Source organism: Marmota flaviventris, chromosome 8, assembly GCF_047511675.1.
Source record: "Marmota flaviventris isolate mMarFla1 chromosome 8, mMarFla1.hap1, whole genome shotgun sequence".
NCBI lineage: Eukaryota > Metazoa > Chordata > Mammalia > Rodentia > Sciuridae > Marmota > Marmota flaviventris.
In genome coordinates this window covers 133,773,843-133,796,629 of record NC_092505.1, presented here as the reverse complement: position 1 = coordinate 133,796,629, position 22,787 = coordinate 133,773,843, and the positions used below count along the sequence as shown (strand labels likewise).

Below are 22,787 nucleotides of genomic sequence, written 5' to 3'. Positions count from 1 at the left end.
AGGTTCATCCTCTGAAACAGTTTGTTTTCACAAAGGTTAAAAATAGTATTTACAGTTGGCCATGGGGTGTGAGGCTATGTGACTAGGGATCCAGGCCAGCACTACTGCATCCGCAATACTACATCTGCACCTGACAATGGGCAAAGCCTGACTCAGCCACATCTCATGACCCCTGGGCCCCCTCCACCTTCCCCTTCCCTGGATGAAAACTTCAGTTAAGGCAGATGGTTCTGACACAGAGGAGCTGAAATGCTTATCTTCATGCTATGGTCCAGAAAGGTAGCAGAAACCTAAGGGTCTATGAACTGTGCATGTGTGTGCATGCACTTGTGCACATGTATACTTGTAGAATATTATAGCTTCATTAATCTCTGAGAGCAAGAGTTGTCTTTTTGTGATACAGGTGCTAGTAGTTGCCTAGAATGCCTGTGCAGCATCAGGGCTGGGCTGTGCCTGGGAGGGCTGAGGAAGTACAGAGTGATGCCCCAAGAGACCCCTGTCATTCTGATTCCTGAACCATCCCCTACCATCTCCTACCTCTACAACGTAAGGCATAACCCTCGTTTTCAGGGCTGGAGTCCTTTATGAGTAATGGCCTGAGGTCTTCTGGAGGAAAAGAACAGAGCCAATTGAAGGTTCTGGTCCAAAAGGGAAGGCCCAAATGAGGGAGGCAAAAGAGACAAGATGCTACCTGGGAAGCAAATACAGCTTATAACAATCATAATGACTGACACTGTCACTGGAAGCTGAGACAGGGAACCTGCCTCAATCCTGCCTGTCCAGATTCAGCTGCTTACCCCTGTAAGAAATAAGCAGACAATACAAAAAGGAAAATGGAATTTTATGCAGTTTGATTGATCAGATCCTCCTTCTGTGCCAGTGCAAAGCAGAGAACACGTAACCCAGCCTTGCAGTAATTCAATGAGCCGGGCACTATTGTACCTTTATTATAGATAAGGAAATCAATGACCAGAAAGGAGAGAGAGGCCTATTCTTACTATGGTAAAGCCAGAATCTGCAGCTAGGCCATGAGGCTCAAGACCCATACTACAGAAACCTATGGTGCAATGACTGAGTGCCATGCCAAAGCCACAGAGACATGGGTCCTGCTTACATGCCTTCCTTCTGGGTGTTACAGCCCCAAGCCGTGTCTTCCATGGACTTTCTCCTCCAGATAACTTAGCAGGTAGCTCAGGTGTTGAAGGGGTATATTCCTTGTTGGTGCCACTAAGCCAGCACCCTCCCAGGAACCTTGTGGTACTGAGTACAGGCCAGGTGTACATCCCTTTGGGCCAGGCTGAGTCCTTGTACTTTTCTTGGCTGGAAAAAACCCATTCCCATCTCATCCAGCTGAGGGGAGGAGCAGCAGGCAGGTAGAGAGATTCTTAGTCTAGGCCCTTTCTTCCCAGACCCTGGAGAAGGTACCCCTGTACCTTCCCCCCACACTTGTTTTTAAATAGTCTCTCACCAGGAAGAAGGGCTTCCAATTCTATTTCTGATTCTGGGAAGTGATGAGGGCCATGTGTTGCCATGGCAACCTAGAACCCCTCCCCCAGGATGAGCCCATTCCCCAGACTGAGGGCTGTAGGGTGAAGAGCGGGTAGCAAAAGGAGCTGGAAGGAGCTCAGTCTGAGGGGAAGATAGGATGGAGTCCCTCCTGTGAGGGGAGTACTGGCATTGCCTTCCTCCTTCCACTTCATCTATCCCTCTTGACAGGCTTGGGGGAAGGCCCCAACCCCTAGAGAGAGAGTTAAGTCCCTATAGAAAACCATTCTATCCTATAGATCAAGCTGAAATCTTGCCACCTAGAAGGCCTTGGGGATGGTGAAGAGGCAGCAGGAAGGGCATCAAGGACGAAGCACAGCCAGGCACAGTGGCACATGCCTCTAATCCCAGCTTCTCAGGAAGGAAGATCTCAAGTTGGAGAGCAGACTGGGCAACTTAGCAAGATTCTCCAAAATCAAACAAACAAACAAACAAAAAAAGAGGCTCAGGGATGTAGCTTAGTGGTAGAATACTTGCCTCATACAAGTGAGGACCTGGGTTCAATCTGGGTTGGGAACAGATTATTATTTCTACCAGAGAACACGTAACCCAGCCTTGCAGTAATTCAATGAGCCCAGAACTATTGTACCTTTATTACAGATAAGGAAATCAATGACCAAAAAGGAGAGAGAGGCCTTTCTTACTATAGTAAAGCCAGAATCTGTAGCTAGGCTATGAGGCTGTAGACCCATACTACAGAAACCTTTGGTGCAATGACTGAGTGCCATGCCAAAGTCACAGAGACATGGGTCTTGCTGGAGGGGAGATTACATGCCTTCCTTTTGGGTGCTACAGCCCCAAGCCCCACATCCAAGCTGTGTCTACCATGGACCCTCCTCTTCCAGATAACTTAACAGGTAGCTAAGTTATGGCCTACTGGATCAACAAGGCTTGTTTCACCAACATAGACCTGTTTCTGGCTCCCAGGAGGAAGCTAGCTCTATTAAGTTTCCTGTTCTGCACTTTTACTGTCCACCTCCCTTTCATTCTCTGTGTCCTGAGAAGACTCTGGACATTAGGATCAAAAGGAATCTTCAAGGGTTCCAGTGTAGTTATCCTGTTGATAATGGATCAGAAAATAAGACCTGTTTCTCCAGAGGTTCATCAGGGCTTATACACTAGCCCTTCTGCTCCTGAGGAGGGAAGCATTCCAGTTAAGAGCACAACCTAGATCCAACCCTTTCTCAATACTCAGGAAACTGAGGCCCAGCACTGTGTGCCTTCCTCTCCTGATCCCCCTCCCAGAAGCTACCTAGGAGCCCTAGATCTCCTGCTTCCCTGAAGTTTCCCCTGGTCATGATATACCCATTCCATGGAGGTAAAACTATTTTATAAAGGAGGTGGCTCCTCTTGCTCCCATGCCTCTCTTCCTGACCCAGAGGATGATAGCCAAAGACAAAGAATCCCATCATCCCTAGGGGAACCTATGGCAGGGTGAAGGGAAATAATCCACTCCTAATCTGTGATGTAGAAGGCAGAACCTACTAGTGCCAGGAGGATACAGCTTCTGAGCTCTAAGGCACAGGCAAATTTAAATAACAGATGTTTAAACAACCTTCCTTGCAAGCCGTCAGTGCAGTGACCCCTCTGCTGTGATGTGTTGCAGCTTAAAAATAGCCTACAATGAACCGCTCTGAGCCCCAATTGACTCAAGCTTACGTAACTCTGCATGAAAGATGGCCAGCTGCACCAGTCCAGAGGGAGGGCAACAGCTCAGCCTCCTTGATTGGCTAGGTAAGTTCCTTACCCCCTTGGGAGCGGCCCCCCAACAAAGAGGAGATGAAGAAGTACTGCTAGAAGCACACATTTGCTTCATGACTGCTGGGAAGAGACCTCCAACAACATCTGCAGAGGGAATGTGAGAGGAACTACTCTCCTTCAGGAACCATACAGAACCCAGGCTGGATAGAGAGTATAGGAAAGATGAATGTGTCAGAGAGATCGGGGTACAAGTTCATGTTGGCAGGTGATTACAGCTGAGCAAAAATATTTGTTTTCCCCTTTGAAGAGAAGGCTCCCTGACTTGGAGGTACTTGTCAGCAGGACACATGCTTGGCTGAATCTGTCACTGCTATGGAGCCCAGGGGTGGAATCAACCTCTTTGGACCCTCTAATTCTCCATGTCCAACATCCCAGGAGCGACCCATGAGGGAGGGGGCACTGTCTTCAAAGCTGATAGGATCCTGTGATCCTGGCCACCAGCTGCTTCAGACCCCATTCCCTCTGCCACCTTTCCTGACACATCTCAGATCTCAAATGCCCAGACAACGACAGTCTACAAGAGTGTGCAGGTGGCTAAACCAATCTGAAAGGGAGCAGAGAAGAGAGGTAAGGGTGCCCCTGGCATAGGGAGCTCTGGTGCTCACTGATCCTCCTGCCTCTGCCCATGCTGAGCCCTACCAAGGAGTCATCAGCTTCCTTCAACTACTTCCAGTTGAGTTTAAAACAGGACCAGTGCTGGGCATGGTGTCACAGGCCTGTAATCCCAGTGGCTTGGGAGGCTGAGACAGGAGAATCAAAAGTTCAAAGCCAGCCTCAGAAACTGTGAGGCATTAAGCAACTCAGTGAGACCTTTTCTCTAAATAAAATACAAAATAGGGCTGGGGATGTGGCTCAATGGTACCCCTGAGTTCAATCCCCAGTAAAACAAAACAAAAACAGGACCAGTCCACAGAACAATGGTGAGAATGGGCTTGGAGTGGGGCTGTACCTGGCCTCAATTGTGACTCCCAGAGAACCTTTGGGACCCTGGGGAAATTCCCTGACATACTAGGGCTGAGACATATGGGTATCTCTGGCCAGACTAATGGTTCTCCACCAAAGCAGGTCAGTCTATCCTGTGTATACAACTCTAGGTGCCAGATGACAGTAACACAGATGTTACAGTAACACAGATGTTACTGCTTTTTCCTCAGTCCCGTAGCCCCACTAGACTGCTAAGGAGGGAGATGAGGCAGAGGGCCCATACTAGCTCTTGGTGGAAAGTCTGGATTCTAGAGCCTTGGGAAAAACAACTTCTTACCAAATCCTCACCTATTGGCAAGCCTAGGGCCACCTGCTATACTGGAACCACTATTCAAGCCTTCCCCAGGGGAGAGGCAGCCCAACCTATCCCAGACTTGGAGGACACTCAGAAGCCTCCTGGTCCCCCTAGCCCATCTGAGGGCCTAGAGTTGACCCTCTCTACCTGTCCTCCCTGTCACCAATAGCCAAGTCATCAATTTGAAACCCTAAAATAGTTCTTAGCTCACAACATTCTGGATGCACTTGCAACTATCAGGTGACCCTAAAAATGGAGTTCTGAGCTTAGGGGCTGCAGAAGTTTGGAGTGGGGCAGCTGTGCTATAATTTTGTACCATAAGCGGGGCTGGGGATATAGCTCAGTTTGTAGAGTGCTTGCTTTGCATGCACAAGGCCCTGGGTTCAATCCCCAGCACCAAAAAATTTAAAAAAAATAAAAAAATAATAATCTTGTACCATAAGTACCTATTTAACTGGAGCCCCTCCCTGGAGCCAGAATTAGACCCAGAAACAGACCTAAATCCCCACATTAAGGCTGTGTAAAAAATATCACACCCCTTAAGCTCTCTTTCTCCTTTCTTGTCTAGGTCCCCTTTCCATGCGAAGCTCCCCTCCTGGCCAGAGACCCCTTCTTCTCTGAGTCCCTGTCTTCTGAGTAGTGGGGAAGGAGCTCCTGGGCCTTCTCCTCACTGCCTCCCTGCCTCACAACTGAGGGCTTAGAGTTTTGAGTGACTCTTAGATCCTCAGGATGGATTAAGAAGTAAGGACTGGGGGCTGATATACCCATTCCATGGAGGTAAAACTATTTTGTAAAGGAGGTGGCTCCTCTTGCTCCCATGCCTCTCTGCCTGACCCAGAGGATGATAGCCAAGGACAAAGAATCCTAAGAGACTACTAAATGGACTAAGGGGGTGAGTTGAGTACACAAGCATGCAGCAGCTAGTGTACCACTGAGCTCAGTGGTAGAGTGCTCGCCCAGCACATGCGAGGTGCTGGGTTTGATCCTCAGCACCCCATAACAATAAATAAATAAATAAAATAAAGGTATTGTGTCCAACTTCAACTAAAAAAAAATTATATATATATATATATATATATATATATATATATATGTATATATATGTATATATGTATATATATATATATAGAGAGAGAGAGAGAGAGAGAGAGAAATAAGGATTGCAAGCTGGAGGGATGGAGCAGTCCTTTCCAACTGGTACAGGGACACTACTGTGGGGTTGCTCCAGGATACGCCACTTACTTCTCTCCTAGCCTTGATTAAGACAACTATTACACACACAGTGACCAAGCATGCAAGGCCACAACCTCCTTTATACCTGTGCTGAGAGGCATCAAAGGTATAGCCTATAAATAGGCAGACTGTTCCCACCCACCATTAGCTCAAAAGGCCCCTCATTTTTGGGCCCCTGCATTCTAGCAGAAGAGTCCCATTTTACAACTTACCAACCTATCCTCAGGGTCCTTCAGGTCCCTAGGTCTGAGTCTCTGGCCTGAGGTTCTTATCCCAAGGACCAGAACTTAGCAGGGAGCTCCTGACCCAAACCAGGGTTCCATGTGTGACAGGGGACAGAGCTGGGGGTACAAAGAGGGGAGCTGCCCCAGCCCTTAGGGTGATCTAGGGTCCTAAGTAACGTGATCTATAACCTGAGACCAGACACCCTGGTACTCTAGCTCCCTGAAACTGGGCCCAGCTGTCTTTTCAGCAGTCAGAGCATGGGGGAGGAGCAGGAGGAGGAGGAACAACTTCTAGAGGAACATGCCTCTCTAGTGGCTATTGTGTAGTGGCCTTGAGGAGTATAAATAGCTTGGGCAGTTTGTGCTTCAAAGTTGGCTCCTTGATAGTGTGGAGCCCAGGCCTCTCTGCTGGTTCTTCTTTCTCAAGGTTGCAAGCACAATTCTGGCAGGTTTGGGAAGTGGGCAAGTCTCCATGTCCTGACTGTGTGTATGTATATGGTGGGTTGTACTGCAGATGTAGAATGGGACCCTGAAGAAGTGCTGGGGTGGGGTGGGGTGCAGGCAACCTGAGCCATGGAAGAAACCATACTAGCTGCTGCATGCTTGTGTAATCAACTCACCTCCTTAGTCCATTTAGTAGTCTCTAGTAATCTGATCTGTGCCTTGCTTTTAGCCCCCAGTGCTTGCTTAACCTCCATTGCTTCTAGAGCCTTCTGGCTGACCAGCCCCTTTCAAGTTGAAGGGTCTTTGTGTATACTACTCACGTTACCCAAAATTCTTTCCCCCCAATTCTGCTTCTGGCTGATATTCCGCACTTGATAAGGCCTCAGCAAAAATATCACCTCCTAGGAGACTTCTCTCACTTCTATCTAAAGCAGTCCTCTTCTCCCTCATATCAGTTTCCTATTTTTCATTCACAGCATTTACCATAATTTGTATTTGAATATGCATTTATTTTTTTACTTCAAGGACTAGTGTCTCTGTGGACACTGCTGAGTCTATGTGCCAGCAGTCAGGATATACAACAGGCACTCCATAAATACATGCTATAGAAGGATCTTCCTCACTGGCTCACTCTGTTGAGGGAGGGACCTAATGTGTATTATTCCCCTCCCATGGCCTTAGAAGGTTAAAGGGTAGAGACAAGGTGGAGGTTCAATGCTCTCTGGCCTGGAATGGCCCAGAGGCAGCTTGGGATTAGGCTCAAAGCTGCTAAGCAGGTCCAGCACCTGTGGAACTTCTCAGGGATTAGATCAAGTGGGCAAAGGTGGCTCTGAGAGGGGCCGGGGCCTCAACATGCTCCTGTGCACAGGTGGGGATTGTAGCTGTTCTGGAAGCACATTCACCTCATCCAATGCACAGGGACCCAGATTCACATAGGCTGCAGACAGCTGCACATAGTGGTCCCCAAGCAGTGAGGCCACTACCTGTTCTACTTCCACCACTAGTGCTCCAAAGGTAGGTCGTGCTGCCGGGTCCACCTCCCAGCATTGTTGCATTACTTGATACCTGTAAGAGAAGGGTAATGTCAAAGGCAGGGTCACCCCTACCCAGGGAAAATGCACAGCCCACCTGCAGTTAAACCCTGTCAGGCCAGAGAAAAGGACATGTGACAGGGCCTACTGTCCTTGCCCAGTCAGGGGCAGTTCTTTTCATCACTATGATTACTGCTGCAGTCCTGCCTTCCCATCCTGGCAAAGGGCCACCCTGTTTCAGAGGTTAAGAGCTTTGGTGCCTGTAGACCAGGATATATGATCTTAGGCAATTTAGCAAGGCCTTTCTATAACTCTGAGTTCTCCTCTGTTCACAGAGAAGTAGGGGCACAGGGCAAGAGTGCCTGTGAAATGCTTAGCTAGGGCCACCTCACAAATTCTCATGATTATCTTCAGATGCATTGATTGACTGACTATCTGATTGCAAGTAATGAGGATTGAGGATTGAACCCAGAGTGCTCTACCACTAAGCAACACCATGAGCCCTATTTATTTTACTTTTTATTTTGGGGGGTACCAGGGATTGAACCCAGGGGCATTTGACAACTGAGCCATATCCCCATCCCTATTTTCTATTTGATTTAGAGACAGGATCTCACTGAGTTGCTTAATGCCTTGCTTTTGCTGAGGCTGGCTTTGAACTCAAGATCCTCCTGCCTCAGCCTCCTGAACTGCTGTGATTACAAGCATAGACCACCATACTTGGCCAGCCCTTTTTATTTTTGAGACAGGCTCTCACTAAATTGTAGAGGCTGGCCTCAAACTTGCAATCCTCATTCCTCAGCCTCCCAAGTCACTGGGATTACAGACATGTGCCACTTTGCCTGGCCCCAGCCTTTTTGTAGTTTTTGAGACAGGTTCTTGCTAAATTGCCTAGATTGGCCTTGAACTTGCAATCCTCTTGCCTCAGCCTGCCAAATTGCTGGGGTTACAGTATGAGCCATAGTGCCTGGCTCCCCAGATCATTTCTGAGAAACAGTCTTGCTAATTTGACCAGATTGGCCTCAAATTTGTCATCCTCTGGTCTCAGCCTGTTGAATAGCTGCAATTACAGGCATGTGCCATTGTGACTGGCTTTCACAAATCTTCTAGGAAGGAAGTAAAATGGGGATTAAAAGTCCTGAAAGAGGGCTGGGGATATAGCTCAGTTGGTAGAGTGCTTGCGTTGCATGCACAAGGCCCTGGGTTCAATCCCCCAAGCACTGCAGGGAAAAAAAAAAAAAAAAAAAAAAGTCCTGAAAGAGGAGTATTTGGGACAGCAACAGTATTTGGGCACCATTGTTCTGCAGTAAGGGTTTACCTGATGGGTTAGTCTCAGAGCATGCCTCATCATTTGGGGGATGTCATCCTTGCCTTAAATGGTAGTCTAAGTGCCCTACACGTAGCATCTCATGTATGTCTCAGATTCTTTATAAGAGTGGTACTGTTGGGACTGGGGTTGTGGCTCAGTGGCAGAGAACTTGCCTAGCATGAGTGAGGCACTGGGTTCAATTCTCAGCACCATATACAAATATATATATATATATATACATATATATATATACACACACAAATATATATATATACACAAATATATACATATATATATATATATATATATATACATATATATACATATATATATATATTCTTAAAGGTATATATATATATATATACCTTTAAGAATGGTACTGTCATCATCCCCACGTCACAGATGAGTAAATTGAGGCCCAGTGAGGAAAAAGGGCTTGCCTTAGTGTAGAAGACACTGTGGTGTGCCACCCAGCTCCCCTTCATTCTTCCAGAGGCTGGAAGTGCTATCTGCAGATGACTCTTGGCTTACGCCCTCCCTAGGAACTGATCTAAACAGAAAAGAAATGCCTCTCCCAAGCTCACACCCCCTCATCAGGCAACCTGTGACCAGTACTAATTAATGCCTTGTACAAAGATCTGGCCCCTTGGTTTCAATTTCGGAAAATTCTGAAGGGCCATTCCAGCTCAAGCAGTCCCATGGATGGGTTGCATGCAATCTCTCCTGTGTCTGTCCAGTTCTGCTTCCCTCACTGCAACCTATCAAAGAAAACTTGTAGAGAAATTTCTACCTGAGTGTGTTCAGGCAAGCCACCCCAGATGCAAGTAGGCACTAGTGAGATAATTTCCCTTACTTCAAACCAAATGCCTTAGTGCATTGGATAATAAAGATCAAGCCCAGTGAGGCATGGTGACACCTGCCTGTAATCCCAGCAACTCAGGAGGCTGAGACAGGAAGATCACAAATCCAAAGCCAGCCTCAATAACTTAGTGAGGCCCTAAGCAACTCAGCTAGCTTAAAATAAAGAATAAAAAGTGCTGGGGATGTGGCCCAGTGGTTAAGCACCCCTGGGTCCAACCTCCCAGCCCCTAGCATCAAAAAAAAAAAAAAAAAAAGTCAAGCTCAAGAACTGTGAGGAAGGGCTACTCACACCCTTTCTGGAGCCTGGAACAGGATTCGTCAATGCCTTTCACCTGGGGTCTGGTTCTTCCTGTTCTAACCACATAGACCTGAACATAGCTGAGACATGCCTGTTGCTTAGGGAGCCAAACCTACCCTGTAGGCACTGATGACAACACAGCTGCTGCCATCCCTCTGGGAATGAGGAATCTGAAACTAGATTGAGTGAAAGAAAAAAAAAAAAAACCCTAATCTGGAGATGCAGAGGGGCCAGTGTAGGAGCCTGAAGGTTAAGTGAGTGGAAAAGATGGAAAACAAGCCCCCTTGGCAGGAAAGCGGGGAGAAGAGCAGGGAAACCAAACCACTGGCCTCAACCCAGACTGAATTGGAATGCTGTTACCATGGCAACTGTGAGGTCCTTTCAGCATTCTGCTCTGCATGGGGGTGGGACCAGTCCATAGATAAGGAAACTGAGGCCCAGAGAGGATCCCTTTCCAGAAGGTCAGTCAGAAAGCCAAGTAGAAACTGTCTCCTCCCCTCCACCCCCATCTCTGGAGCACAGCTCCCACCTCATTGCCAGTTCCACATACTCACAGAGAATTGGGACAATACTCAGGCTGGGGCAGACGCCGACCCTGGGCCAGGAAATGAATGAGGTCAAAAGGGTCAATGTGGGGGTATGGTGGGGCACCCCGTGTCAGCAGTTCCCACAACAGCACACCAAATGACCACTGTGGGAGGGAAGAGGAGAGGGCACTCAACTCTCATCCCAAAATGGAGGCAGGTGGGTTCCCTCCTCTACCTCCCAGAATCCTTCAGCTAGAAATATAGGACCCACCCTCTACTTGGAGCTTATTCCTCAAAACCACAAAAGGTGTGTCCCCTTCCGTCTCCCACCACCTCAGACTTCCTAGAGTTGGAGCTGGGCAAGCTCTGAATTGTCAAAGCCAATGAATTTACAGCCTCTTCTTGCCCTGCTGGGTGTCAGATTCTATCTCACATCTGTCCAAGAGGTGAACAAATGAGCTGTGAGGGTTGCCCAACCTGGGAATTCCCTAGGCTTGAATCAGGTAGAGCTGAATGGGAAAAGCCCAAGTGCTCAGGACATGGAGGCCCCAAGGACCTAGGGCACATGAGGCCTCACCACATCAGACTTGGTGGTAAATCGATAGGTCTGAAGGCTTTCCAATGCCATCCACTTGACAGGTAAGCGAGCATGGCGTTGCTGCTGAACACTGTAGTACTCCTTGTCCAGGACATCACGGGCCAGACCAAAGTCAGCCACCTTTACTGTGAATGATTCATCCAGCCTGGGAGGGGGAAATCACACTTAGAACTGACTCCCACCAGGCTCTGAATCCATCTGTTCCAGGGCCTTACAGAATTTCAGAGCCCCACTATCCAGTTCAAATCTGCACTGGGCAGACAAAAAAAAAGGTCCAGACCAGGAAGGACATGCCCAGGGCTTCACAGCAAAGCCTGGAGTGGCCTCTTCCCTGAGGTGGCCTTGTGCAGCTGCACACTCTCATGCCCTGACCCTTTGCTTCACCCCAGCTGCAGCTCACATGCAGTTCCGAGCAGCCAGGTCCCTGTGTACAAACTTCTGCTCTGATAGGTACTCCATGCCTCGGGCTACCTGCAGGCCAAAGCTGATGAGGTCCTTCACAGTGGGGTTCTGGAGGCAAAAAGTATTTGGTGAGCAAGAGCAGAACAGTTCCATTTGTAGATGCTGCCCAAAGCCCTGCCCCCTAGGGCAGCTGAGCACTGACCCGCTGAGGTGACCGGATGAACTGAAGCAGGTCTCCATGGCGCATATAGGGCAACAGCACACGGGGCAGCCCCTCAGGTGGCAGCATGATACCAATGAGAGCCAGAACATTTGGATGGTGCAGGCCGCGCATGAGCAGTCCCTCTCGCAAGAAGGCTTCTACTTCCTGAACCTCTGTGATGCCTGTAGAATGGCTTGGGTCAGGCCCAGAAGTCTCCTGCTCGGGATCACTTAGATGCCAACACAGCAGGAAGAAAGACCCTCCTACTCTGGGGCTCCTCTCCCTGCCCATCCAACCTTTGCCACACTTACGATTCAGCGACTTGATGGCACAGTGGATACAATTCTGAGCCTCATCTGTGTACTCTCCATGGTAGACGACTCCAAAATGGCCTTATGAGAGGGTGACGGTGAGAGGGTTCCCAGTGCCCAAGCTAACAGCACACCCTTTCATTGGCAACCAGAACTCAGAACAACAAACAGGCCAATCTGACATTAAAAATAAGCAGCAGCCACATGATGGCAGAGCCTGAAGCTCTCCCATGCCCACTCCAGAACCCACTGAAAATAGATTTTTCCTAATCCCCATTTTACAGATGAGCAAATGGAGGCTCAGAGAAGTTAAATGGTATACTCAAGGTGACACAGGTTGGTGAGAAAGCAGAGCAGAGCCCATGTCATCTCAGGACTCCTCTGCCCTAGCCCTACCTGACTTTCATACCTTTGCCAATGACTCGATCACTGTGGGTGATTACACGCTCATGGGGGATCAGTACATCCTTGACCTCAGCCAGGAGTGCAGAGTCCAGGTCCCTGAGCTTAATGGACTCTGTCCGCAGCAGCGGGACACAGGACCCATCCCTGTTGTCCAAAAAGGATTCTGCATGGACCCGAGTGGTAGAATCAGGACTATCAATAGCAGAGAGTTCTGTAGGGGAAAGGGAATGAGAGATAGGCTTGTGGGGAAGGGGTGGCCCTAGCTTCTATCTCCTCCTCCATCTCACCAAGGCCATGTCTATAGTCAGAGCCTAAGTGGAGCATAGGCAGGAGCGTGGGTCCATTAGTCCGGTCCAGGGATGCCAGGTCATCGAGGTTGGGAGAAAGAACTGTGGAAAGACAACCTATAGTAGTCAGCTTTTTCCAAGCTCCTGGTAGCTGACCCCAACAGGGAAGTATGGGAGACCCCCAAGATCTGGGCAGGCAGAGGTGGGGACTTGGAGATGCCACTATTTGGGAGTAAGGGCTAAGTCAGGATTGAAATGGGGAGCTCACCCAATTGTTTCCTCCGCCACCAGTAGTTGAAAACTAGCGCAGTGGCCATTGAAGCCATGAGCAACAGCAAGGCGAGCAAGACAATAAGGAGTGTGTTCTGTGGGACCCCTTTTGGGCCTGGCTGCACCACTCTGCCAAGGATTTGACACTCACCATCCACGCAAACCTGGGGGCAGATGATATCTCAGGCCCAGCCTTAGGCACTCAACCCGTGTTTCCTGTGGAAGACCAGCAGAACTGCCTACCTGCAGTGGGGCTCCATCCTTGCCAAGTTGTAGGTAGGTGGGCAGGGGACAGACCACCACGTCTCCCCGGAACTCATGCTGGCAGCTCTCACCACCCACGGTCACGTTCACACCCACGCAGTCAGCCACAGCACCCAACCCAATATACTGCAGAGACAGTCATGAGGACAAACCAGTGGCCCAGCCCCCCACCTCCTAATCTCCCACTATCCCTTCCCCACCCTCCACACCTACCTCAAACTTAATAGTATGCTCTTCAGGCTTCAGTGGGGCTAGTTCAGCACTGGGTAGACTGGGTGGGGGTAGGAAGCGAAAGCCTGGCAGTGTGAAGCCAGCAGCTCCATCCCCCCAGGCACTCAGATTTCCTGTTACCCACCCCTGGTGGCCTCGGACCACATATTCAGGCAGGCGGCATTGATGCTGCTCTGGAAATTGCCCCTCACACTGTTGGGATGCACATGAGGATGATTAGGCAGGTGCCCCACTTATAGCTGCCCCAGTCTCGTCAGCCCAGCCCAGCGCTAGTTTTCAACTACTGGTGGCACAGGACTGGAGCTCAGGGGATTGATTTCAGCCTTTCTCCTTCCTGTCTAGCAGACACTCACCCTGTTCTCCACTGTCCCTTGCCCATCATGGAATGATAGCACTAAGTACCATGCTGAAGTCAGATACTGGCCATGGATAGTGACATGGGAGCCTCTGTGAAAGACAGCAGGATGGTAAGTTTGGGGTACTTTCCAAACCTGGCTCCCTCATTCCTCAGAGGCCAATTTGAGTAAAGAAATAGCACTTACGGGTATCCACAGTTAGGGCTGATGTTCAGCACAATGGGGTCTTCCTGGTAGTGGAAGGTCCAGGAGCCAGGCACCTCAGCACCTCCCACCTGCAGGCGAAGGGGTACTCTGGCCGTGGCAGCCCCAGGGGGTGTGGCACATAAAATCTGCCCCTGGCTGACCCTGTAGGAATGAGGGATTGGGCTCAGGGGCACCCCCCTTATGACAGACAGGCTTACCTACTTCAGGGTCTACTAATCCCTCCTAGTTCTTCTGTTGATTGTCTCCCCCACGTGCCCACACCCTCCATGGATCTGTCTGAAGATGAGTTGGTCCCAATAAGACTTCCAAAAGGGCAGGGAGGAAACAAGTCTATTAACCGGAACTAATAGACTCTGATAGACTCATTAGCGTGCGTGTGTTCTTGCTTTCTCACTCTCGCTCTCTCTCTCTCTTTGGTAGTGTTGGGGATCAAACTCAGGGACTGTATGCCTGTGTGCCCAAGGGGTCCAGCTCACACTCAAGTTCCTCTACAAAGGAACAAATGTTCTACAATTGAGCTACATCCCTAATCCCCATGATAGGCTCTTTTGCCTCTGGGATGGAGGGGGCAGCAAATCCTTATTCCTGAAACTGTCCTCCAAACTGACTATGTGACTCAGCTCTCTTCTCTCCACCCAGACAAGATTTAGGACCCCACCTGCTGGCTCCCCTGGATGAGTCCCTGTGACCTCCCATCACCTTGCCTGATAACTCTTACCGTTTCAGATGGCACTGGGTTCCATTGACCAACACAGCCCGGCTGGTGCCTACAGACAGGCCCTGGCCTTCAAGAGTGAGACAGGTACCCCCTGCCCGTGGGCCAAACAGGGGTTGTACTCTTTTCAGCACTGGCTCCTAAGTGGGCATAGAGGTGGCTTAGCTGGAACAGGACTCCCACTCCAAGCCCTTCCCTTCTGGTACCACCCACTGGACAAAGGCACAGATAGGGCAAAATGTCCTTACCACAAAAGAGAAGCCTTCCAGCATGGAGATGCCTTCTACCCGGAAGTGCTTTCCCGGTGGCATATTAGTCACGATAAGGCTGATGTTGGTAGTTCCTGCTGCCTGTGTGCCCAAGGGGTCCAGCTCACACTCAAGTTCCTCTACAAAGTCCTTCCGGGGCACTGGACTAGGATGCCAGGGGACCCTTGAGGTCAGCCAGGAATCACACAGACCTGCCTGTATACCCACTACCAGTAACAGGGTTCCTCTGAGCCCGAGGATGGTGGTTCTCCACACATGCCTTTCTCTAGGGCAGGTAAGATTGCATGGGGCAGGGACTAACTTTGCCTAGTCCATGACTAAATCAATGGGTAGGCACATGCAAGTTCAAAACAGGATAGAGATTTCTCCCTAGACACAAAGCAACCAGACCCATTGCAGCTTACCCCATACCCCCTTGTTCCTGATAAGCAAAAGACAGGGTCTCACAGGAAAAGGGTTACTTTGTTGCTCCCATCAGGGATAGAGAAGGTAGGGCTGGCTTGTACCTGAGGTTTGAGGTGTCCTTAGGCAGCAGGTGGCAGGGACTTTGGCCCACAGTGACCTGATGTGTTCCCTCAGGTATAAGACCAGTAGGATGCAGGTAGAAGTTAGAGCCACACAGGGTCAGCTTTGTGCTGCCCCTTAGGGGTCCACTGTCAGGGTAAAACTGAAGTGGGAGGAACAGAGAGACTGAATTCTTGTGCAGGTTTGATTTCTCTCAGCCTCGTCTTCTTCTGCTAGAGTTCCCTGCCATATCCCTTGTTTGCCCCATACTTCAGTCATTCTGGGTCACTTGCTAATCCTCATTCAAAGTTTTTTTTTTTTCCTTCAGTATCAGGGATTGAATCCAGAGCACTTAACCACTGAACCACACCCTCAACCCTTTTTATTTTGAGACAGGATCTCCCTAAATTGCTTAGGGCCGTGCTTTGTTGCTGAGTCTGGCTTTGAATTTACAATCCTCCCGCCTCAGCCTTCTGAGCCACTGGGATTATAGATGTGTGCCACTGCACCCAGCTCATTCAAGCATTTTTCTTGCCTACCAAGTCTTTACATGTTCATCCCTTTGCCAAGAATGCCCTCCTTGGAGATCTGCAGACATTTTGGGCCTGAGCAAGATCATGGTCAAAACTTGCTGACCCCACTTCAGGCCCTGCTTATCCTTAGGAATGTTGTACCTTGGTAAGCACAGGTGGACAGTGATCTTGTTGCCAGGAGCCAGGACACTCCTTCTGCCTGCCGCACATGTTCCCACACCAGCCACAGCCCATGAAATGCTGTGCTTGTAGGCAACGCCTACAAGTGAGGAAATGGTGGCAGCCAGGCCCCCGGATAGGTACCTGGAAGACCTTGAGGTGACAAATAGGCAGTTTAGGGATGACTGGAGAAAGGAACTGGGCCCCATAGACCCTCCTATTCCCATTGTAGACTGGGGTGGTGAGACCTGTATGTCAATGCCTCCCGGGAATGAATAGAAAGGCTGTGATTCTAGACTCTGACCATGCCCACCTCACCTGGTCCCCAGAGGCAAAAAGTAGGTGGTCTCCAAGGCGTTTGACATCTCGATGGATGGATTGTCCATTGTTACTCAATGAGAAGTTGGATACATACAGCAAGTAGTTGAGTGATCGGACTAGCTCCACCTGGGACAAGTCAACTGTGAGAAAAATAAGCATGGAGACGGGAACAAAGGGCCAAGGGGTTGTGGGGTGAGGGACTTACCTGTAGGATACGCCCATCAGATGTGCCCATGTGGGCCACTGTGACATTGTCAAGGCGCGTCACATAAAGTGCAGTGACCTGCACTGATCCTAACAGCCCATTGAATAGATCCACACGTGGGAACCTGCGGCTGACCAGCAGAGGGAAGTGGTGGCAGCTGATGTTGGGGCTAGAAGCTTCCAGGACAGGCTGAGGAGTGTCAGGGAAGAGAGAGTTAGAATTTAGCCCTGCGCACTGACCTTTTGGGACCTCAGTCAGTGATCACAGCAGCCCCAAGCTCCCACCCCTCACCTTCCCTGATGAGAGACACCCTGGGCTTGCCGGTCATCTGCCCTTACTTCCCCCACAGGGCTCTTGGAGGTAGCAAGGGCAGGGAAAGAAGGAAGCCCAGGCAGGAAGGACAGCTCTCCCCGACTTTGTCATGTCCATTCTGGCACTTATTGAGTCTTAGAGAATCAATCCCACTACATCCTCACAATCACCTGTAAAATAGAATCAAACTCAGAGAGGGTTGGCCACTTGTCCAAGGCTTCAAAACACCACAGGAGAGGAACCATGGTGGAAGCCTGTGCTCTTACCCAGAGTTCTCTCCACCCCCTGCTGGCTCTGCTGTGCCTCTGCAAGTGCACTTCAGGAAACCCTGTCTGAGCTTAAGTTTCTCCACTCACATGAGGGGTTTTGAACTCTGAGGTTAATTAGCCAGCACAAGGTTGGTAATATGGTCCTTCTCCTGGAGACTCTAAAGGTCCTCCTGTACCTCTCACTTCCTCTGTACAGAGGGAATAAACCAAGGCCCTGTGGCTTGGGTGCCAAGCTAGGCCCCAGAAGCTGGGAGACATTAACCTCTCTCATGCTCTTAGCAAGAAGGTGATTTGAAGGCTGCATTTTCCAGGGCAGGACCATGAAAGCTTCTGGGAAAGTAGGAAGTATTGGGGCTGGGTTTGAGGTATAGGCAAAGCCCAGTGGCTAGCCCCAGGTGCTTATGATTCTCCCTGGCCAGCCCTGAGGACACTCTTTAAAGCAGAAGCCTTGGAAGTCTCCATCAGACCACCTTTCTGATACCTCACTGTTAAACAAGAGTCCTGGGAATAAGAGTAGGTGCAGAACTGGGCCTAGAAAGCCCATATACCCTAGTCTGTAGCCTGTGTATGTAGGGACTGAGACTTTGTCTTTCCTTGAGAAGGAAAGGGGCCTGGCCCTAGCCAGAAGCCTGCCAGGTGTTTCCAGAATGACTCAGAGACAGGTGGGGCTCTGGAGTTGAAAAGAAGCCTCTTACCCAGAAAAAAAAAAAAAAAAAAAAAAGAAAAGAAGCCTCAGCTCAGCCAGGGCCACACCCCTGTTTACTTGTCTGTAGATCCAAGAACTTACCTTTGGGTCATAGGCTTGACTAGGGGCCCCCAGCTCCTGAAAACACTTGCCCTAAGTGTCCAGTCCCCCATGGAGAACCCACACTCTACCTAAAACCATGGAGGGTAGGCACAAGCCCTGAGGTACAAAGTGGGTCCTGCCCCAGAGGCTGCAAGCCTAGTATCATTGAACAAATACTGGCTACACACCTCTTGGGAGCCTGGGAAGTCTGTGGGTAGGGCCCAATATTAGTCCTACTAGTGCCTGGCACTGCCTAGTTACTAGATGCTGGGTATATTCTAACCCACTGACCCTAGCTACATTGGGGAGAGGTTTTCACTTCCCGGAAGAAAGAAGATGGGGCCAGGCAGGGCTTTCCAGCCCAGACAAGAAGTATCACCCATAGGGACTCTCCATCCAGATGTACTCAGCTGAGGGAGAGAGACTAACGATTTCCTCTCCTCACACTGGATTAAAGTTCTCTCTCTTTCAGGACATTAATAGGAGCTGGAAAGGCAGTCAATTGAAAGTGTCACAACAGGGCCAGGGGCCCAGGATGACCAGAGATTCAGAGCAGCTGCTTGGTGGAAGACCACTCATTCAATGTTCCATCCAACCCATATGGGCTTGCCCCTTCCTTCCTTCCTTCCTTCCTTCCTTCCTTCCTTCCTTCCTTCCTTCCTTCCTTCCTTCTTTCCTTCCTTCCTTCCTTCCTTCCTTCCTTCCTTCCGTACTGGGAACCCAGGGTGCTTAAGCACTGAGCCACATCCCCAGCCCTTTCTATCTATTTAATTGTTTATTTTTATTTTTAATACCAAAGATTGAGCCCAGAGGTGCTTAACCACTGAGCCACATCCAAAGCCCTTTTAAATATTTTATTTAGAGACAGGATCTTGCTGAATTGCTTGGGGCATCACCAAATTGCTGAGGCTGGCTTTGAACTCACAATCCTCCTTGCTTCAGCCTCCTGAGCCTCTGGGATAATAGGTGTGTGCCACCACACCTGATCCTTTTTATTTATTTATTTTTAATTTTGAAATAGGTTCTCACTAAGTTGCTGAAGCTGGCTTTGAATCTGTGATCCTCCTGCCTCAGCTTCCCAAGCTGCTGGAATTTCAGGTGTGGGCCACTTTGCCCAGCTGGGTAGGGCTATTTCAGTGGCTTCAATGAGTTAGTTTTGGTTTTGTTCTCAGGGTTTTTTTTTTTTTTTTCAGGGGACTCCCAATCTAGGGGGGTGGCTCTAGAGATTGAACCCAGGGCCTCATGCATGCTAGGCAAGTACTTCATCACTGAGCTACTCGAAGTGGCATTTTAAGGATTGTCTTGTTTTTTTTTTTTGTTCTCACTCCCTGACTCTGTGGCTGGACAGAACCTGGGTAAGGTCTGTTGGAAGGATCCCCCATTTCAGCATGGGATGTGAAACCTCCTGTCTGGGGCAGTTATGGTAGCAGGAAATATGGGGTTAAACAATTCCAAGCCCCTCCTAGGCCTTTACTCATCCCCAGATGTTTATAGTTGATTGCACAATATTGGTTTGAGGCTCCCAGAACCTTATAGAGCAAAGTTGCCTTCTCACTGTGTCCAGGGTCCTCCTCTAATCACCCTACAGAGAATGGGTTAATGAAACACAGGCCATACAGGTTCCCCAACAAACCCCCTGACTTCCAAAGCCTAGGAGGTTTCCTGAACATGGTGGGGTCAGGGGTTCTTTAGAAACTCTTGTCCCACGCCCTTAGGAAAGTAGAGCAAAACAAGTGCTCCCATAAGGAAAGTAAAACTGTGTTTGGTAAGCAACCCGAGTCTGTGAAAATCTGTAAGCATCTGCCTGTATGAGAATTTGTGCCTTTATGCAAACTTTTCTCTGTGTGTGTCTGAGGCAGATTGGGCAGATTGGGGGGGATGTTCATCATTTTACCCAGAATTTGGGAACAGTGCTGGCAGAGAGACAATTATACAACCCCATTCTCATATAACCAAAGAAACTACCTAAAAAAAAAAAAAAAAAAAACAGAAGCCATGATGGCTGAGATGGTGAAAACACAAAATGAGGACGTATCAGAAGCTAGCATAGGCTGGGTACAGTGGCGCAGGCCTGTAATCCCAGCAGCTTGGAAGGCTGAGGCAGGAGGATTTCAAGTTCAAAGCCAGCCTCAGTAAAAGAGACGTGCCAAGCAACTCAGTGAGACCTTGTCTTTAAATAAAATACAAAATAGGGCTGGGGATGTGGCTCAGTGGTTGAGTGCCCCTGAGTTCAATCTTCAGTACCACCACCCCCCCCAAAAAAGAAATCCAGCATAGTTGGAAGATGAGCCTCCAGGGGAGGGTTTGTTTGGCTGATTTTTCACACCACCCCAAGCCTGCATGAACTGGGTAGAAGAGAATGCTTCTCTCTGCCTACTCTCCCCCTCCCAGGTCCTCTCAGTGATGGAAGGGAGCAGCCTGTGTTCAGCCACCAACAGGCTGTTCACAGGTAAAGTCCCCTTCTTTCTGCTTACCGGGTTAGGGCAAAAACTGGGCGACTGGAAGAAGTCAAGGCCCCGTGGGAGGCCAAAATGAACTGGGGACTCACAACAGTGTTCCACACCCTCATCAATTAGGGTGTCCAGCAGGTTGATGGGAAAGGCACAGACAACAGAGTTGGGACCCATGCCAGGACTGCCATTCCTGCCAGTGGTGAAGACCCCAAATAGCACTTCATTGCCCTCGGTGATACTCAGCTCAGCAGCGAGTTGGGTGCCCACCGAAGCAGAGTGGGCTGCCTGAAGGATCGGGTAGGACTGCTCCCCGTCTGGGACTCCACGGCGCCGGCGTTTAGGTGCAAAATGACAGTCAAGGACCAGTTCTCGGTAGTCACTCAAATCTGCCTCCAAGGCATTGAGCCGTGCCAGGCGGGTTTGCAGGGCACCAGGAGAGTCTATCACACTGGAAGGCTGAACAGTCAGCAGGTAAACAAAGGCTCCTGCATGGAAGCTATGAACATATTCTATATGGTAGGAGTCCAAATACTTTGGCAGCACTGACAATGAGGAAAAGCCTGGTTCGAATCCTGAGGCATCTGCCTTGAGGCGCCGGATGGACACTGAGCCAGGGCTAAAGCTGGTAGCCACCTTTGCATCCAGTGAGGATGCCACATAGAAGTAGGAGGCCTGGCCCTGCTCAACCACTGTCACACGGGTGCCCAGTGGGCTGGCCACACAGTCTGGACAATCCTCAGGCCGGTTGTGATGGGCTGAGAAAAGGCAGATAGGCGCCGCCAGGTGCAGGGTTGTCCCGCTGATCTCCAGCTCATGCAGAAAGCAGCGGCCCTGCAGGCTTGAGCCACAGCTGACCAGTGCCGGCAACACCGGCTCCAGTACCAGCACCAGTGTGTCTGTGTCATCTGGTGGACCATGGGGGCCGGGGCCACAGGCCGCACATGTCTGACAGCCAGGATCCCCGGTAGGGCCGGTGGCCAGACTCTCAATAGACTGCAGGTTAGGCCCAAGCACATGCAGGTGATTGCGTGTGGCCACAAACACCGCACTCCCATCCCCGCCGCCCTCATAGGTCGCCAAGGCCTGTACCTGGCTGCCAGCAAAGAAGCTGGGCACTACATACTTCACATCAAAGTCGCGGGAAGCAGCGTAGGGTGTGCGAGGGCACTGCCAGTCCCTGTAGGACATCGACACCGCAGTCAGCAGCAATAGCAGCAGCAGCAGGGAGAACAGTGGCAGTAGCTGAGGAAGCTCCATCGAGGCGAGCTGGAGCCCCTTGGGGATACCTGGTTTCAGGCCTTGGCTGGGAGCAGAGGTCTGAGCTGAGATCAGCGTTGAGGAACGGTCAGAAAGCTCTTGGACGGCCAACCTCCACCCTGGGTTTCTGTGAAGCCCAACCCCTTCCACTCGGAGCACCTGATGCCAGTGTACACACGGCAAAGAAAGGAACAGCCGTCTCACCTGCCGCGGGGTCTGTGGCTTGGAGTTACCGCGGGGAGCAAAGTCGACCGAGGGCGCAGAACGGGTGTGGCTGGGCTGTAGGCGGGGCTATGGGCGGAGCCTTGTTGAAGGCCAGGCTCTCCGCCCATCTGACTCTTCTCAACGCTGGGCCCTACACTTTCTCTTGTGTGTCTATTTCTCAGGGGCCTGTGGGTGGGTGTGCGTGGAGTGGCCTGAAGAGAAAAGAGCAGGCCTGAGCCATTCCATTCCATCCCTCCAACAACCGACCATGTCTAAGTAAAAAGGGGATAGGATAACCTGGTTCTTTTGTTCTGGTGGAGCTATGTTACAGCAACACCCTCAGACACTGGTTCCCATAGCCCATCTGGGGGACCTACCGTGTGGGGAAGAGACAGGGATCTTGTGGAGTGCCTCACTTCAAGGGCAGGGACAATCTTTTTAGTTGCCTGCCCTGAGCCTTGTCAGAGGAAAGTAGGTTGTGCCCTGATCACCCAGGGCCATATGAATTAAGATATGAGACTCATTCTCTGGACAAGAGTCAGAGGAGACTATGTGAAGGTTTAACCCTACCTCTGGTCCCTCCACTGCAGCCTCAGTATGTGGAAGCCGTAGGGGGTACAAACCATAAAACTGACCTCTGGAAAGACTCCCCCCAAAGGTTCTGCTCTAATGCCCCATGATATGGGGGGGAGGATGGGCTTTGGTTCCCAGGGCTTCTCTAATCTGCTCTGTAAGCCTTTTAGTCTCTGAGATA

At 50.1% G+C, this 22,787-nt stretch overlaps 1 protein-coding gene across 1 annotated transcript; it reads right to left on the bottom strand.

Moving 5' to 3' along the window:
* Positions 1-6,974: 6,974 nt before the first annotated feature.
* On the bottom strand, positions 6,975-22,535 carry Mst1r (macrophage stimulating 1 receptor). The gene is made up of 21 exons (XM_027934019.2): positions 22,034-22,535; positions 20,594-21,894; positions 16,752-16,940; positions 16,544-16,672; positions 16,208-16,378; positions 15,536-15,696; positions 15,009-15,174; positions 14,764-14,900; positions 14,025-14,186; positions 13,836-13,929; positions 13,465-13,674; positions 13,231-13,377; positions 12,986-13,151; positions 12,718-12,819; positions 12,435-12,641; positions 12,026-12,106; positions 11,715-11,896; positions 11,511-11,620; positions 11,090-11,255; positions 10,540-10,676; positions 6,975-7,551 (listed from the first exon to the last, which is right to left on the bottom strand). Exons 2-21 carry the CDS (start codon positions 21,827-21,829, stop codon positions 7,296-7,298), a joined length of 4,209 nt encoding a protein of 1,402 aa, XP_027789820.2. The 5' UTR covers positions 21,830-21,894; positions 22,034-22,535; the 3' UTR covers positions 6,975-7,295.
* Between the last annotated feature and the right edge of the window lie 252 nt (positions 22,536-22,787).

Excerpts from the sequence above, each read along its gene's own strand:
- Mst1r (XM_027934019.2), bottom strand. The coding sequence starts at position 21,829 with ATGGAGCTTCCTCAGCTACTGCCACTGTTCTCCCTGCTGCTGCTGCTA. Across the intron at positions 16,941-20,593 it reads CCAGTTTTTGCCCTAACCCG|CCTGTCCTGGAAGCTTCTAG; the intron begins GTAAGCAGAAAG and ends GACACTCCTCAG. Across the intron at positions 14,901-15,008 it reads TGGAAGGCTTCTCTTTTGTG|GAGCCAGTGCTGAAAAGAGT; the intron begins GTAAGGACATTT and ends ATGCCCACTTAG.